At 39.3% G+C, this 19,667-nt stretch overlaps 1 protein-coding gene across 3 annotated transcripts in view; it reads left to right on the top strand.

The window, feature by feature from the left end:
- Positions 1 to 19,667, top strand: part of ntrk3a (neurotrophic tyrosine kinase, receptor, type 3a) — a 225,208-nt gene that overhangs the window by 31,848 nt on the left and 173,693 nt on the right. For all 3 annotated transcript variants that reach the window (XM_067588663.1, XM_067588665.1, XM_067588664.1), the window contains exon 3: positions 11,450 to 11,521. In XM_067588663.1, the coding sequence (XP_067444764.1) occupies positions 11,450 to 11,521 (72 nt within the window). The remainder of the gene's footprint in view (positions 1 to 11,449; positions 11,522 to 19,667) is intronic.

Here is a 19,667-nt window from a genome sequence, read left to right as displayed (position 1 = left end):
ATGATCTCTACAGCCATCAAAGACTTGTAAGAGAAAACACAAGCAGCCCAGCAATGAGACAGTCTTGGAAAATGAAAGGACTTTCAGTGTGTCATTATCCTGTGATTGCCACTGTGACTGCTGTTCAGCAAAAGTAACATGTCTGAAACCAACCATGTTCCAGCTCTATTTTTACACACATGTTAGTAAAGTGTGTGTGACAGTGAGACAGAGTTGCTTTTGACCTTGAATGTTACCACTTTGACCTTCACTCGCTGTAGGATTCCAACACACATTTATATCCAACACCCACTCGACACCTTCACATGTACAAATACACACACACTCCTGTAAACAAGACAAACACACACACATACAGAGTTCTCACAAACACACACAGCCCCCCTGACCTTCTCATGGTCATGACTCATTTCCCTCGTTGCTCATTCTAAATTGCAATAACACACACACATGCACACATTCATCACGCTTGTTGTGTGTGTGTGTGTGTGTGTGGAGTGTTTTGAATATGAGGCTGTCCTTTTCTGCCTTATTGTAGTCAGTGTGACCTTTCCAAAGGACACCTTCTGCATGTAGAGAGGACTGAGTGTGAGGGAGAAGGCAGGGAGCTCAGCTCTGGGGTTGCTCTTCTACACTACAGTGTGTGTGCCTTTTAGTGGATGCTTTCATCCAAAGTGCCTTCCAGTGCCATGAATGTGTGCATTTATAGCAGAGGACAGAGGGAATTATGGCCCTTCTCTTGGCACAGTTAAAGTCTTGCTCTGCCTGCTGATCAGTCTTTCAATAACTGCATGTGCAAATATTAATATTTCTTATTCTTCACATGCACACTTTAGGCAGGTTCCCAAAACTAAGAAAGGATTTCTTTTTTAAATAATAAGTTTCTATTTTTTGCTACTGGATTTATTCAGTCTAGTTTGTATTGGAAACCTGAGCACCACATGTCACTGGATCATCTTAGAACAAGTGACAGCTGAAACAATCAGTCAATTAGTTGACAGAAAAAACACCACCGCCACCACCAACAACAAGAAAACAACAACAAAAACACATTTTACTTCTTTCCTCTGCCATAAAGTACTCTGCAAAATTTTAGGCACTTTAGATGTTTAGATTTTTATCCATAATGCAGTACCATTAGGGAGGTGTCTGATTGGTCCCAAATTTATTCAACAGCATGACAACGAGCCCAAACATTTAGCCAGAGTCATAAAGAACCATCTTCAGCAACAAGAAGAACAAGGAGTCCTGCAACAGATGGTTTGGCCCCCACAGAGCTCTGATCTCAACATCATGGAGTCAGTCTGGGATTAACATGAAGAGACAGAAGCAACTGAGACACTTAAATCCACAGAAGAACTGTGGCAACTTCTCCAAGATGCAGGAACAACTGAAATGCCAAGTACATGAAAAACTGCAGGTGTACCGAGGATTGCTGCTGCTGTTTTAAAGGCAAAGCTGCTCACACCAAATATTGATTTACTTTAGCTTTCTGCTGTTTACTCAAGTTAACTGATAAATAAAAACTATTCATGGAATTATAATTGAAAGCATCCTCACTTTACTTTTAGTGCCTAGCACCTTTGCACAGTACTGTATATGACAGTTAACTGGTTATCTTTGGGTTCTGGACTGTTGATCAGACAAAACATCATTGAGAGCAACATCAACGTCAACATCATCATTTGAAAATAACACTTTGGGCTCAGAAAATTATCTGAAGATTGATAATGACAATTTGCAATCTTAAAAAGAGTTTTCACCTTACAAATCTCATATTCTTTACATTTCTGCCCAGTGCTGCTGTTCTGCCTAAATCATTGCTATGCTGCATTAATATTAATATCTTATGATGAGATGAAACTTACAAGACAGGCACAATATGGATTGGTGCAAAATTTTGTTGATCCATGCCATTCATGGTCCCACAGGATGAATTATAATAAATTTGGTAATTCTTTGACTTGTCATCTACTTTAGTTTTACAGGTATTTGGCCATCAACCAACAACATTCCCACCAGCCCTAGCTGGTGCTAATTAGCAAATGTTGACATGCTAATACTCTAAACTAAGATGATGAACATGGTGAATGTTATAATTGCTTAATATCTGCATGTTAGAATTGTCATTTTGATGCTGTTAGCATTTAAGTGCAGGGTCACAGAGCAGCTAGTGTGACTGCACACCTGTCACAGTTACTTAAGTGTTGTGTGGTAATGCAGTTGGAAGTGTTTACTCATTTATAGAACAGCTTCACAGCAGCTGAAAATCTTGTCTTTGCTGACCTCCAGTTAACTATTCACTTTGCTGCAGTGATGCAGAATTGTCCTCTAGGGTGTGTCAGTACACTGTGACATCACTGATGGGTGTGGTTACAGCTGCAACAGAGCACATGTCTGTCTGTGAAAAACTGCTTTCCAGTCTGGTCTTTAGTTAGTCTTGAACAAGTGATGTTTTACTGTGGAAGGCAACATATAAGGGCTGGCTGATGAACAATGCTGCATTAACAAGCTGTGGTGGAAAAATATGACCAAGCTGGAGAAACACTACATGCAAACAATATGCAGAATATGACCGAGCCCCCTGTATTTTAAGTAGTTTATTCAGGAGCAGCAGTTGTTACACCTGATGAATGTAGTAGGTGATTATAGAAAAAAAAAAAACTCCTCAGTATTCCAACAACAGCAGTGTAAATGAGTATAAATCATACAAACACACATATAACTGTGATATGTGAGCACTCCTAGCACAGCATCAGCATCCTCATAACATATTAAATTAGCAGTCCTCTAAATTACAAAGCACACCAGTACAAAATAACATGTAAGAGGTCCACTGCAGTCACTCAGTAACTGATGGTCAGCACCATGGACAGCAGTCCTCTGAGAAAAATACAGCTCCCATACAGCTTCAACACACCAGCAACACAAATCACGTTTCTTACTGTACAAGACAGCTGATGGAGCCCTTGACACTAATAACAAACCCATGAAACAATGACTCACAGGCCCCTCTCTGGGATATACAGGCCTTTTGATGGCCGGGGGGCATTTGCTGATATAAGACAAGCTGTAGTTGTGCCACTGTACAGGACTTGTTTTACCCAGGCATCTTCTGAGACTCAGATCAAATCATCAATAATTGCATTCTGTATTTATGTGTACGTATACAGTATTGTGTGAGTGTGTGTGTGTGTACATGCTTGAGCAAGTATTACAGTGTGTACACATTATGCAGGAATGGTTCCATCAGAGGAACACTGAGATGACATATGCAGAGTGAGTTACATTTCCATGTTATCATGCAAATGTTGACTGCCATAGTTAAGTGCCAGCATGCATATTCACTGCAGGATTACACTCGAATTATGAGCAAACACATGGGCACAGATCAAACACACACACATACACACAAAAATCGTTCTCCCTGAGGGCTGAGAGCAAACATATTTAGATATCAGCTGTGAAGAATGAATCATCAGCTTGTGTTTGGAGTAGTTTGGTCCCAGAGGTTTGGACTCATGCTCATAAATCAAGATCACATGCAAGTTACTCAAGACGCCTACGTATGGCAAGAAACATGCATTGTGACTCATACACACACATATGCACATAGGGTTTAGGGGCATTGCATGATACGGGATTGGAGGTAATTGTTATCTTTGACTTTTTACAGTTACTGTCAATTTTTTATTTTTATTTTTTTACTTTTTTTCCAGATTCTTGAAATAATTACAGTGTGAAGTTTGGTCTTACTTTTTAAAAAAATTTTAGCTTTTAACCACATCTCCAGATACAAGCATCTGAGAAGCTGATGAAAACTGTGAGCTGTGATTCACAACTACAGAAAACTCCAGAAAAAGCATGTAAGTGGACCTTTGAGATAGATTACTCTCTGAAATAAATATAAATCTTTACAAGATGGACATCTACAGACAAAATGTATTCACACACACATAATACATTTTAAACTTTTGCTTATTTGTCTGTTGTAGTAATTTTAGTGTCCGACTCTGATGAAGACATCCAACAGGCATATTTGTCAATATGTTTAGTTGTAATCCTTAAGATTTTATATTAAAGCCCGTTTTTATGCTAGTTTTTGCATTTTTCAGTAGTAGTTCTGTGATGACCTCTCTATATAGTAGTTTACACTGGCAGAGTCTGTGTTTCCTACACAGGATTCAAACTGCATGAACATGCAAGAGGGATTAATAGGAAACGATGCATGCATGTACTTGATATGATGCGGAAGGCAAAAGCTGGTGCGTGTGCACATTTCATTGGATCATGAGTTCAGTAGGATAACAGAAGGATGATATTGTTGACTGTCTTCTTCAGTCTTCTTTACTAAAATAATCCTTTCAGCCCCTGGTTTGTATATATTTAGTTTTAGGAGACAGACTCCATCTAGCAGCCATAGTAATCATGACGGGAGCAAAGGAGGAAATCAGGTGATGTTATAGAGAGATAATGTTTGTGTAGGAAGGAGGTCGGGGTCAAACATCGACTGGCAAGGCAGCGGTCAGGGAGGACGTTTCATCATTAACATCGTACTGGCTGCTATCAGATTTAGAAAGTGATAAAACATTAATAAAGTGTATATGTATGATCCTACAATACAATCCTGATTTTGACTTAGTCAGCTACTCACACATCACACTTAAAGAGCTACTCCAGGGATTTTGGATTCAATATACCATATGCTCTCTGGATCTGTGAGTATATTAAAAAATGGGTGAAGTACAACATGTTGTCCCATTCATTAATAGTGCAAGTTTCTACTACTGCTCTGGTGCCGGTAACACATGAGCTTTCTCTGGCTAAGGCTGCTCTACTACCCACTCACTCACGAATAGCATGGGACTAATACCTCATGCAGCTCTCGCTTGATTTTTATATTCTAAATTGAACCTATAGGTTCAAATTGTTAAGGTTAATTCAACAATGTCTTTTTGGCAATGTGTGATGCTCAGGAGATTTTCCAAGCCATTTATGATGGATGGGTAGGCCACTGTAAAAAGTCTTTGTAGTAGAAGTGTTTTTTTCATTCCTGCTCCTGCAGAATTGATGATCCCCTGTAGAGATGCTGATCACTCCCACATGAAAATGGAGCTGTTATGCTTTCCTCTTAATCAAGCAAAATGAAAACACACTTACTACTTACCTGTTTAATTAGCCAGCTTAAGAGGATGAGAAGTTTTATTTAAATGAACATTGGATTTTAAACTAAATGACTCTCAACGCAAGTAGTCTGTAAGTAGAGCTCCCTATTTTGGAGCCTCTACAGGAAATAATACATGCACACATACCAAATGCTTCATGCTAAAACATGTCCAAAGTGAGATGATCATTCAACTAGTTAGGCTTTTTAAAGTAGTGGCTGGTCTTCTTCTACTGACTGGTCAGCTGCTTATTTAGCTGTAGCTAGCTAGTTTCACTTGTTGTTTCAAACTCTCTTAAAATTGCTGCAGTAATGTTAGCTAGCTAATGGCCACAAAAGTGAACAGCTGTTCTGCCTTTCAGGTGATGCTATATTAATTTTGATTTCTCTTGAGTATAGAGTACATTGACATTGAAGCTGGAATATAAATAAAGTATGTTTCAAGCCGTTTTGGGTTTGGTGAACTCCACATACCAAAAGACAAACACCTCTTACATTATCACCTTAGGAAGGAATGCTGTGGTATGGCTGGGGCTGTGTGTGTGTGTGTGTGTTTCTCAGCGGGTAGGAGCTGTATGTTGTGTTATTTTTAAATGCCTTCGTTTTTATTAAAGGACATTAAAAGTCAAAAGTCATCTTAGAGATTCTATGTCTAGCGTGTTAGCAATCAGTTGCTTATTCAAACACACAGCAGACAGAGAAATACTGTCATTCATTGGAGTCATATCTCTTTAGCTGCTAAATGCTCCACTGTGTTCACCAGCTAGTTGCTAACTGTATCTATTTGCTGTTTGGTGCTGCAAATTTATATTCATTTTTTTGACTTTTATCTCTGATCTTGGTTTTTTTGTGAAGTAATCAATGATTTGATGTCTTAGGGTTTCCAACCGTTATTGAAACAAAACCATGTGAGAAGTTTAGAGGGGAAATATCTCTTTGTTGGAACTACTAACAACTCATAGACATGACAGCTGTAGGCGCAAGAGCGGGTCATCCACTAATCACAGGGTTAGCGGTTCAATCCCCAGCTTCTGTCTGCATTTCAAAGTGTCCTTGAGTAAGACACTGAACCTCAAATTGCTCGCGATGGTGATGCCAGCTTGCTGCCATCGAAGTGTGAGTGTATGTTTGAATAGGTGAATGAGCGGCAAAAAAACTGTAAAGTGCTTTGGACAATATATAAATGCAGCCATTTACCATTTACAAACATAAGAAGAGACACAACTAGACACTGCTTTTTATAAGGGCACAAGCTGTTATGGTTGGGAGCAACTGGTTAAATCTTTAATAATGTGTGGCAATTTATAAACTCATCCTGTGGTTTTTCATGTAAAATGTTAATATGAAAAGTACATTTATAACTTGTGCTGTTAGATAAATGTGGTGGAGGAAAAAGCACAAGATGTCCCTCTGAAATGTAGTAGAAGTATAAAGTAGTACAAAATTGAAATACTCCAGTACAGTATAAGTACCTCAGAATTGTACAGTCCTTCCCTAAGTGTACTTACCAACTTCCTACCTGCAAGTGCTGGTATATAATATGGAATTGGGACACAGCAGTGTTTCAGGTCTGCTGCACAGTGTCTGAGTCAGATGCAATCAAAGGAATTATTTTGGAGAGCTGCATCGTTCCCCAGACACGGAGGGGACATTCATCCATTTGTCCCCATGATGCACTAATGTTGTGAGACGATTTGTCAGAGTGTGTGTTTTTCTATTATCTGCTCATCTCCTGTTGACCAAGTTTGAAGGTGACTCTGTAAAGAAACCACGTCTCTCTTGGTGATCTCCCGCGAGTCTCTTTCTCATTCTCACCATCAGTCTCACCTTCTCCTCCTCATTTGTCTTCCTCTCCTCCCTCTGTTTTTGTCTTTCTCTCTATTTTTCTATTTCTGTCCCTCCCTGCCTGTCTGCAGTCTATTCTCTAACCTCTCCGCTGAAAAGGACACCAATCAGTATCAACTGCTCTAATTATGTGTCACCAAACAAAAGCGCTGATGAAGAGGAGAAAATATAGCTTTGACTCTGACTGTGCTCTGACTGTGTGAGTGTGTCATTGTGTGTGTGTGCATGTTTTTGCTTGTGTTGCAGCCTGAATGTTGAGTGGTAACTCTTAATAGCAATTCCATTCAGTAATGTGGGAAATTATTTATTTAATCATTTTGATTTTCTAGTCAGTTAAATTTGATTTTTCACCACTTGTAAACTGATGTGTTGACTCAACTGGCACTGTCTTTCTTTTCTGATATGCTGACAAGTGACTGTACTACCATTAATGGAATACAAATTGCAAACTTACAGAAGCTGAACATCTCCTCGGTTGCTGACTTCATTTTTTTCCGTTTGTTAAACTACTGTAAAATCAGAACTTAATTATCTGATTTTCTCGAGATACCAAGCTGCTATTTTGTGACCACAACTTAATTATCTAATGAAATAGAGATAAAAAAGTCATGATCACAAAATAATGGGCCTTAAAAAGTTACTGGCAATCTTCCAAGTTGCTAATTTAGGGGATTACATTCAAGCAAAGATTAACATTGAAGTGTTTATAGCCCTTGTTCCTTGCAGGTTTTAAGTGCTTGTCACATGTCAATGCGATTTAAAATGCAACATAGTCATCCAAAATAAAGTTGAGACCCTACCAGAAAAACAAAAGCATTCATTGTTTGTTCCAACACTTGAAACTACCGATGGTTTTATTACAAGTGACCTCTTGTGGTCATGCCACAGTAATAATGACTGTCCTCTATAAAAAAGCAAAAACAGGAAGTAGCATACTGTTATAAAGCTGAAAAGAAAGACTGGGGTGGATAGCTGAATGCACAAAGTGTGTGACACTGAAGACAGTTGTTCACATACCATGTCCCAGCATCCCAGCATCAACCTAGCATCATGGCACAAAATTTAATCTAAAGATTTGTGTGCGTGGGCACTAATTTTCCATTTTTTTTGTGATACTCAGCATGACTTTCAAACTAATGTATTTCAATTGGAAGTATCTTTTGTGCGTGCACCATGTTTTTATTTAAAAAGAATGATGTTTTATGGTGTGACAATGCTGTGGTTTAAGGTCTGGTTAGGTTTAGGCACAAAACCACTTGGTTAGGGTTAGGGAAAGATCATGGTTTGGGTTAAAATGATCACCTGACACATGGTTTGAAGTGGGAAGCAAACAGCAGTCTCCTGCAGCAAAATTTACTAAGTCCACTTTTGCAAGTTAGGATCTAGCCATCCACCCAACCTGCCACCTCAGAATATAGAAATTTGTCACCTTGTATAGACATCATCCAAACTGCACCATTGATAGGCTCTTTGAAAGTCATGCTGAGTGTTATGAAAAAAATGGAAAATTCGTGTCCATGTACATGAATCTATAGATGAAATGTTGTGATTATTTTATTAACTGCTGTGATACAGGGCTGCCTGAAAAGACCCAAACCAACAATGTGTCTCTCAATACTTTCTGACTTCTCTACTTTATGGCACTCAGCTCCAATCCCATTGATTTGTAAATATTTAAAAACAGCTAACAGATATATAGTTTCATTTTTAAAAAGGCTCAGTAATTTCCTAAAACAGCTGGTCACTGTAGTTTTGAACAAACATGACTCAAACAGAAGGAAATTGTGCATTAGTTGGGGACTATTTTCAGTGGTGAATGAATCCACATTTTTTCTACTGAGTATTTCTGGCAGCAGGACATGGTAATGAAGCAACTTGCCACCCAGTGCAGCAGTGTGGCTCACTGATGTGTTTTTAATATTTTTTGGACAACAACAGAGGTCTACGGCACAGAGGAATAAGATATATCAGGCTTTGGATACACACACAATACTTGTTCATAGATCAGTACATTGTTGGTTTGGATCCAAACATGAGATTTGTTCACAAGAAGAAAAAAATGAAATATCTGCAGATTTATCCTTTAAGATTCAACATGAACTCATTCAATATTTTCCTGGAGTCTCAATCTCAATCTAAAGACTCACAAAGAAAGAAAGTTCTTATAAAGAATAATAATTGAAAAATCATCATTTGTGAAATGAGAAGCTCAACAGTGGTGTAACAGTGCAAGATATAATCTTTAATAGCTGTATTACTGACACCACATCGAAGGTATGCTAAAACTGGTGTTATTCTTCTCCCAAAACATGCATAATGTATCTTCCAGCCTACACAGAGAATGGTGTTATCGGTAACTGTAGCTTGCAGAGGCTCACTGAGGAGCTGATGCGCATACCTTCCAAATCTGAGGGAAGTCGATTGGTTGATTCAATTCCTGTCAGGGCCCAAACAGAGACGAGAACAAACCCAGATGTACTACATACAAGTATAAAATAAACATCACAATCACCTACATGCAGACTGTTGAAGCATAATTCCAGTTTATCACACACACACACACACACACACACACACACATATTAACATACACATACACAGTGACATCCCTTCACAGGAGGCCTTAATAATCCCATTATTGATAATAATAAGGTGATTTGGATTCCAGTGAGTGTCTCGTTCCTCCAGTCACACCAGCCTGAGCACCTCTTCATGGTCTTCTGTTGCCGTGGAAACAGACACCTGTGTTTGTGTTGTGTGTGTGATTGCGACCCAGAAGAGGTTACAAGGGAAATGAGTCATGACTGTGAAAAGTTCAAACACTGCTATGTGTGTGTGTGTGTGTGTGTGTGTGTGTGTGTGTGTGTGTGTCAGTGTAAAATCCTCTTAGTCTGTGTGTGGACAGGTATGTGTGGATGTGTTTGTAATGTCAGCAAAATCTTAAATTTCTTGTCTATAAGGCTTCCTGATGTGACATATACAACATGGTGAGTTGGTGATGTCACTGGAATGGGAACCTTTATAGTTATCACCCAAAATCTGGAGTGTCAGGACTAGACTGGAAAAGAGGAAACTTCATGACAGGTGTTGTGTTCTGAATGCTAACAATTGGATCACTGTTTAAAGCAACTATAACTAACTTTTTTCCTAGGGGGTTAGTTAGACTGTAAGCCACTCCTCACTTCTCCCATACTGTTTCCTAAGCCTACGCCCTCCGAACTGCAGATGACTATATACGACAAACGTTCAAGTTGTGCTTTTGGTGGTTGATTCTTCACAACTTGAAACACCAGAGAATTAGCTTTTAGTAAAACTGGCATATGTTTTGAATATCAAAATAAGCCAAATGACCCAACATTTTATTATGTCTACAAACAAGCAACATTTATCTAACGCCAGCATTGTTTCATATCTGAAGTCGCGATCTCCAAGTCCAAACAGCGATCTGCTGCTGCACGAAACACTATTTTCTGAGAATTCAGATTTCTTTAGAAGTGAAGACTATACGTTTTAATACAAATTTTTTCATGCCAATGGAGAAGTTTGCTTGCTAATAGTACCCACACAAACAAAACACATTAGCTTTAGATACTTGTGCATCCTGAAGGAAGAACACCACATTGGCATCTACTTTCAGTCTTATGGCCTCTTTTAATGCTCTTCATCTCCCAAACGCAAAAACCTGCATTTATCCTTGTTTTAGCTCTGTCTTCAGCATACTCTCTTTGTGCAAAGGAATGCCATCTTTTCGGTTTAACCTGTACTGTTTCAGATTCGGTCTGGCTGGTAATGGCTGCAGGATCATCCATCACTGGCTGAATAGTCTGTCTGGCCGCTGTTTGAATCACACCACTTTATAACCTCAACTAGATGAGTTACAGACTGTACATTGACAACACAGGGCACAAAGGACCAGAATAACAACAGAAGGGCTGCAGGAAGCACAATATGGTTGAGAGTGATAGTACTGCTCAGTGATACCACCTCATATCAGATGTTCATTTGATCATTAGTAAATGTCTAAAAATCTTAATTGATGCACTTTTAACTTTATTTTATAAATGATCGAGGGTACAAATTCTACCAGTAAATGTTATTTTGTATCTTGAGGTGCTTTTCTTAAATGTTGTGTATTGTATTTTACTATGTGGAGTATTCGTACTGTCAGTGTTCTTGTGTGTGGGGTCATGTGGTTTGTGCGTGTGTTCTGATGTTTTAATGAACTGCAGGATGGGCCAAAGACAATTTTCTACTCTCAGAATGACTAATGAAAGAAAGACTCATTGTGGACCAATAACTAGACAGGAAGAGACATCAGGACTTTTGCACTCTTACCATAATAAACACACCAATACATAGTAACTGTAACAATTCTGAGCCCCTGTCATCATTTTGAAGTGAAGTTTCTGACATTTGTCTCTTTCTTATTCTCTCCCTCAGAAACCTGTCCAAGAACCCCATGCTGACCACATTCTCCTGGCAGGTCTTTGAACATCTGCAGCTCCTGGAACTGTGAGTTGACCCCTGTCTTCTAGTATAGTCCTAGAGCTGACACATCATGCTCACACTGTCCTTCATTGTTACCAGCACAATCATAGTAAAGAGTCCTCTCTATAGCTACTAGAAAATGCTCCTTGTGTCCCTTCCATCAGACCTGGGTAAGTCTAGTAACCAAAGGTGGCTGGTTTACTAAATCATTGTACGATGTCTGCCTTCAATCAAAGAGCTTTGTTCAAAAGATGGTTTTAATGAATTTCTGTGGATTTAACTATATGTTCCATTGAAAAATAGAAAAGTAGACTTTCCAGTGTCTTAAAAATCCTGCATGATGGGAAAGTGAATAGAGTTGTGCTGCACAAAATCACACCAGCCATGTTTACTGGATATCTTGACCCGTGCATGGGTGGTTCAAGAAACAGCTCATTTAGTGCACTAACCACACCTCACCTCTGGGCATGGCAGAGAAAAGGAGGGAGTGTTAGTAAAGAGCATTTGTCAGATATAATCAAGAGTTTAAAGAGCAGGTTCAGTTCATGAGAAGATGAAACAAGCTAGTGGAAAACTTACAAGTGTGTTAACATGGGAGCAAACACCATGATTTTGGTGGTATGCAATAGAGATCAATGTTGAGTTTTGTTATCCGTGTCATAGTGGTAAAATGTAGGTTGTCATCACATAAATATATAAATACGAAACTGAAAAATGCAAGAGAAACACCATGATATCTAGTGTGAAAAAATAAACCACTTGGTCCACTTGCTAGCTTTTGAGAACTTTCATCCACATCTCACAGTCTTAATCTGTAAATGGAGTGAGCTCAGGTGTCATCAGGAGACCTCAGGTGGGGATTGTGGTTCTGCATAAATGTCTTTATGGATGATCTACACAGAGAATGGTGTTACGGGTAACCACAGAGGAGCCACCATGCACACCTGACCTGAGTGTCAAGCAAACTGAGTGGTTGATCCAGCTCCTGCCAGGAGATGGGTAAAAAAAAAATCAACATTATACTCAAAAGCTGTACAAGTATAAAAGAAAAAGCCACATAGCCCTGTGCACGTTCACTCGTGAAGCCTGGAGAAACATGTTCTAGTCGTGGGTATGGAACGCAGTTCAGGTCATAGTCAAACCATTTTATTTTTATCAACAGTGTAATTTCTCAGTGCTTTGCTACTCAGAAACAATCTAGACTGAAAACAAGAGTATACAGCTAATAGCTCTGGGAGACAGTAATAAGGCACAGTGGTGCTTTACAACCCGTTGTCATTTCCAGGGCATTAAATACTGATGCTTTGTCACGTCCCTCGTCATCTGATACCAACATACAAGGTGCCCTTTAGCGTCTGTATGAGACGTACCAGACTTTCAACTAACTCGTGGTGACAGCGAGGAAAATACTTCTGGGCAGCGGGTCCTGCGGTCTGCCCGCCGGACTGATACTCTGCTTCTCATAGTGTCACGGGAGGGTGAATATTGAAGTGAATGGATGGCAGGAGCAGTTGCTCTGAGTGTGTAATAATGACGCAGATGGGTTTACATTGGAGTTAAGTGGCACACAGACGGCCTTTGGCGAGGATGCATTTGTACGCACCACACCACTAAACGTTCTGGCTGGTGGGTGACATGGTGGGTGATGTACTGCGAGGTGGGCGGTGCTTGGTTTTGGCTTGTCCGATTTCAAGCAGGAAAAAATCATCAATGCAATAACAGAATCTTGATTCATATTTGATGAGAACTGCCTAGAGGACAGTTTGATCTGAGTTTCGTAAGCCTGGTGCATTGCACTGGACGGACTCATTTGCATAACGCTGAGGTTGAGTCGTGTTTATGCAAACGGTCCGTCAACTCGCTGTGCCGTATCCATCATGCACCGCACGGCCACATCTCCTGCTCTCCCTAGAAAATGAATAGAATCCGCTGACTTGACATATGTCATCGCATCCAGTCTGCGCGCACCTTTAGTTGAAAGCGTGGTGCGTCTCATACACACACTAAAGGGCACCTTGTGCGTTGGTATGAGATGCCGAGGGGCATGACAAAGCCTCTGTGTTTGATGACCTGACAACGAGAATGGGCTTGTGCTTTAGGCTAAATGCTAATGTCTACATGCTTACATGTTCAAAGTGACAATTCATGGTGATGCGAAGCTAGTATAATATTTACCATTTTCAGCATCTTGGTTTAGCAAGGTAGCATGCTAATATGTGCCAATTAGCACTAAACATAAAGTACATCTTAGGCTGATGGGAATGTTTTAAAGGTATTTAATCATAAACCAAAGCACCCCCAATACACTCATTGCTCATAATGCAATCAAACTAAAAGAACTGAGGCTGTGAGAGAGGGGAGAGACCACCAGGGAGAAATCCTCAAACATCACTTTTCAAGCTTTAAATGTTTTGTTTTGTTTGTTTTTTTTTTTTACTGGCATTATAATATGTTTGTTTCAGTCCTCCTGTTTTTATGTTTTATGCACATAAAATGCTAGAAATGAAAAGGGCCAAAAATCAGGTGAGGTGGAAAATGTGGAAATAAAGTTTGACCGGTTTTGTTTTTTTTTAATAGGCCTTGATGTCACAGTATCTGCTGCTTCTTCTTCTGCGGTGAACATAACCGCAAAGTCCCTGGTTTGAGTCCAAGTGAGAGCCCTTGTTGCATGTCACCTCTGTCTCTGTCAGTACAGCAGCTGATAAAAGCAGATCAGAAAAGACAAACTCATTTCAAGAAATGATGTAAAACTTGACAAAACCAACATTTGATGTCAATGTAAGTAAGAAATAAGTAAACCAAACAGAATCCATCAGTGTTGAACAGTAACACTAGTGAATCATCATGTCTTTATAATAATCTGACCTATAATAACTACTTTTATAATAGTGCAAGTCCTTATATCGAAGATTCCGATATGAAGGAGAAGGGTTTCCCTACGTGTCTCTAACATCAGTGCTCATTTCCATTTCAAAGCTTGCAGGGAAATGCTTTGTTTTTCTTTTCCTCTTGTGATTATTGTGACCTTGTTTAGAAATCTTTGACATAATGCTGTTGTTGCTGTTTGAAACTTTTGGTATTGTGGTATTATTGGTAGTGTGAACCATAACTACATTGTGATTCCCACTTTCTCACATTCATTCAGTGTTATTCTCACACATGGCTGCTGTCCAGGGTGCTGAATCCTCTGTTGGTATTTTGTTATCATTGGAAAGTTGTCTGACCACACTGGCTCATGAGTCTCTTTGACCGTTGCTTTTTCACCATTCTATTTCATACAAACCAGAATCAAAAATACTGTCACTGCTCCTTCAGACAGTCAGTGAGGATAGCAGCAGAACATACTGGGCTGAAATGTTTTTTATGTCCCATCATCTGGCCAGATGCCAGGGGAAATGGCATCAGAGGCAGAGCACAGGGAAGGAGAGGAAGGATATGAAAGATAAAGAGTGTGAAAGCTTCACCTTTACTTGGCAGATTAGAGGCTTTGGTTGGAGCAAGGCATAACAAAATGCAAGAAGGAGGGGTCAAAATATCCATTATATACAGTAGTTATATAATTTAGTTAGTCGGGATTAGTGAGGGGTAAAATGCATCAAAGAAAATCTCAGATTCAAAGTGGCAAAATTAAAATGGCCTTTATTTTCAGTGTAACAGCCAAGTTTGATGTTGAAAAATAAAACTGGTCGGAATGTTAACATTATGTCAAATTGTTGTGTTGTCAGGTTGTCATATTATCACTTTGTGTCATATGACATTACATTATATCATTTATAATTTCATATCATGTCATGTTGAATGTGATGTCATATAATGCCATCCATCCATCCATCCATCCATCCATCCATCCATCTGTCCATCCATCCATCCATTCTCTGCTGCTTATCTGGGTCCAGTTACCCAAGTTTGGCAGGAGACTGAGCAAGTTACCCCAGATGTCTTTCTCCCCAGCAACGTCCTCCAGCTCCTCTTGGGGAATCCCAAGGTGTTCCCATGCCAGATTAGATATACGATTCCTCCATTGTGTTCCGGGTCTGACCCTGGGTGTCTGACAATTGGATGTGCCTGGAACACCTCCAAAAGGAGGCATCCAGGAGGCATCATTATGAGATGCCCAAACTACCTTAGCTGGCTCCTTTCAACGTGAAAGATCAGCGGCTCTACTCCAAGCCCAGACCAGACACCCTACAGAGGAATCACATTTCGGCTGCTTGTATCTATGATCATTTTTAGATCCACATTACTGTTGACACCACACCGTTGAGGTCCTCTCCTCTGCCTTCCGCACATTCAAAGATGCACCCATCTGAAAACACAACAGACCTATGTTGCTTCTTTGAGCTGTCCAGCCACCAGATGCTCGTGCAAGCTCCTCTCTCATGCCTGGCTCCAGGAGGATGACTTTGATGAGAGCAGCTACAGTGTCAGTCGAATTAGAAGCTTGATGACTTTATGTCAGTGTAAGCATTTTATATGAATGTCATTTAGATTTCTCCTCAATTGCTCCACCTCTTGAAAGACCAGCAAAATAAAAGAAATGTGTCAATGGCAGAGGTGATGAGAGCTGCCATCTACTGAATAATAACGATGCTCCATTCCCTGGTGTTACAGCCTCACATCTTTAAAACTGCAGTGGTTGATATATGTATGTGTATAAAAAAAAATATATCCTGTTTTGCCATTTGCTCTTTCATTCACTTGTACATTGAATGAATCAGTTGAGGAATTAAGAAAATTTCTTTTGGGAAATGAATTTACTGTAGCATGCTAATGAAGTAAAGTGATGATTATGCCAATAACTCCAGGTCTCTGGTCACATAGGTCAAAGTACAGGACCACACTGTGAAGGGATAGAGCATATGTAAACACTATAAAAGGCTGAATAATATTCGATAAAGAAATAAAACAAAAACAAAAAAAAGAAGAAATATGTTTTTTAAAAGTTTTTAGGATAAAAAAAGCCAGATCCAATGTTTTTGTTATTGTTGTTGTTGTTGTTGTTGTTTGGTTCTGCACAAGAACTGAATAACAGAATTGCAGAGCCAAAGCTTTTAAAAGCTTTCAAGAACTGTGATAACAATATTGACTTACATTAAGTGAATTTAGTAGTACGATAATCTTGTTTAATCTTGTTTTTATACTATCGTGCTTGAAACCTGTACAGTATGAACCCTCAGAGATCCCTTGAACTCCAAAGGACCCCTGGGTTCTAAGTCTGAGACCACTTTCCCATTCACATGAATGGAAAAGAGGTCTCAGACTTTTGGACCCTACTGTATATGTATACATATGCACATATAGGATATATACAAATATACAGGATTCGAATAGCCAAGTTGAACACACTACTGAGATCTGAGATCAGGTCTCCTACTGGTTCACGTTGTTTCAGTGACTTTTAGCAGTGGTATTTAAAGCATGCCAGTTTTTGTTGTGACTAAAGTGTCACAGCCCTTGAATCATGTGGAGGTATGCGTGTACGCGTGTGTGTGTGTTACAGCATGTTCTGCCAACATGTAGCTGTGAAGGTACTGTTAGCTACAGTATTCTGGCAGGGATATTTAAAGCAGGGCTGCTGGGATGCTAATAGCATGATATTTCAAGCTATGAGCTGGTTTAAGCTGCTATTTGCAGCACTGAGTGTGGGCCACACATACTCACTGAAACACAGGTTACTAGAGGTCAACAATCAATAACTGGTTTCTGTGAATTGTTTGGGATCTGCTTGTGTTTTTTCAGCTATCATAAATGATATATGATTCATGTTTTCACACCAAGTGATTCACTGCTATAACAGTTATTACAGTGGTTGCAGATATAAATTACTGTATATTATATTGAATAATTTCCCTCCTCCTCCCTGTACTTTCTACCTCTCTCTCCTGATTCTGTGTTTTAGTCTGTGTTTTTAATCTGACTGCCAAACTCAAGCTTTGTCAAGCCTTTTCAAATGTCATAAAAATAAAATGCAAGTTTCCATCAGCAAAGAGTTGAAGCAAATGAGTGAAGCAAATGTCACGAAAAGACCATCCAGCAGAAATGTGGAAGTTGATAAGTCCTGAACCACTTTCTACTGACTTAAAGAGCTGTAGTTTGAGGACAGCAGCGTTAATCTTTGTGAGCAGCCAAATGGGTGTTTCACAGTTTTAACACACAGCAACAGACGTGACTCTTTTCAAAAGCGCCTTATCTCACCATACACACTTAAACACCACTTCTGATCTAAAGAAACATGTATAGTGTAATAGAATGTATTTTAACATTTCAATAATAAACACTTATCTAACACACAACTATACTAAACTTACTAAAAGTAAAATAACGTAAAATAGCCTTACCTAAAACAAAAACAAACAGGTAAGGATGTGTTGCTGTGACGGATAAATATGAGTTCAATAAAATAAAAAGGATGGAGAGACTTTTGCATGGGAAGGAGTGCTGCTCTGGAACTTTGTTGAAATGATGTCCAGATGTATGTAGGCCTATTGTTGTTCTATGTTGTGACTGTTGTTGCTGTGTTAGGGTAGGTATAGACTGGAATAAATGTCTTGTATGTGTGTAAGTGTTTTGACAGCATGTTTCTTGACAGTATAAACTCAAAAGATGAAGAGATATGTTAAAAAGGACATATTATGCACATTTCCAGGTCTATATTTACTGTTCTATTCTGCTGGATATACCCAACAGTTCAAAAAACTCCTCATTTATCTTATACTGGCCTTTTATGCAGCCCCTCAGTTCAGCCTCTGTCTGAAACAGGCTGTTTTAGCTCATGTCTCTTTAAGGCCCCCCTCCTGATGAGCCCACTCTGTTCTGATTGGCCAGCTTCCAGAAGCTGCCTCTCTGCAGACTTGCAGCCACTTGAGAGGTTATATCAACAAACCATGAAACAAACTATAGTAGCAGGATTTCACTACTTTTCTTTGTTCTTTACTTGAAATGTTAGCTTCCCAAATCCATCTGTTCAATCTGAAATATGAGCGTGGACAATGTGAACAACACATGGAAAAACCTTAGCAATAACCTTAGCAACCAAGGCTATGGAACAGATGGCTGATCATTGGCATGCACGATGGTCTGACGTCAGCTCATCAGCAAAGTATAAAAGAACGTTGCAAACAAAGCATTCTAAGCAAATTGAAACCCTGACTTTTGAGCATTTCTACATACGTATATACCTTGTTTTGGAACTCTGACCATGTTTAGCATCCGACATTATAACAAGATATAAATAACAGAAAACCACAAAAAGCATAATCTGTCCCCTTTGAATAAAAACAATACATATATTAAATGGTCCAAAATGTATTCATCTCGAATGACTACATGATCCCTGCGACATTATTGACTCAGTAAACCATAGTAACATTGCAGCACCTGCGAGTCTTCCTCACAGTATGCGGTGCTTGGATTCAAGTCTTTTTGCTAACCTACTAGAATATGGTTCTTCTAGCCTATTCCCGTCATTAGGACCTGTTGCAAGTGAAACTCGAGTTGATGTAAATTTTTGATCTGTTTCATTTCTCTGTGATTAAATATGAATGCATGAGGACACAATAAGGCAGATAGAGGCAGATGTCTTCAGCATCTAGGAAATGCAGAGGCCAATTTAACATGCAGCACATCCAGGGAACCTTTATGTTGGTTAGACATCTCATAGCATTGAAAAGAGATTATTTACAGTATTGAAAGTTGGTCAATATGCCTGGTTCACCGTAGACACATTACCTTATTCCACTTATACTTATTTCTTCCCTGATGAAGCCCAGCATTATACAGTAAACCATGTATATGCTTGACTGAAGAAACCTTACTCCACCTAGAGTGCTTGTAGATGAAGTCTCATCTCATCTTAAAAGAAAACTACAGTTTATTACAATCTGGATTTTATGTCATATCTCTGATAAACAGTGCTGTTACAGTATGATAACACTGTGTGCACCAACATAATTGCTGAGACCTCAAAACCTGGGAATATCCCTGTTGGAAAAACAAATAAAAGCACATTGTAATAAGTAGCTATTAGTCATATGAACCATCATTTGAACTATGATTGTCATCTTACTCTGAGTCAGGTGTGGAGGTTGATCAGTTTTCGTCTTGTGTGCCCAGTACAGAGAGAGGTCCAAGGTGTGTGTAGCTTAGCTTAGTGCAAAGGCTAGGAACAGAT

This window comes from Thunnus thynnus, chromosome 5, assembly GCF_963924715.1.
Source record: "Thunnus thynnus chromosome 5, fThuThy2.1, whole genome shotgun sequence".
Lineage (NCBI taxonomy): Eukaryota > Metazoa > Chordata > Actinopteri > Scombriformes > Scombridae > Thunnus > Thunnus thynnus.
This window is presented reverse-complemented; position numbering and strand designations above follow the sequence as displayed.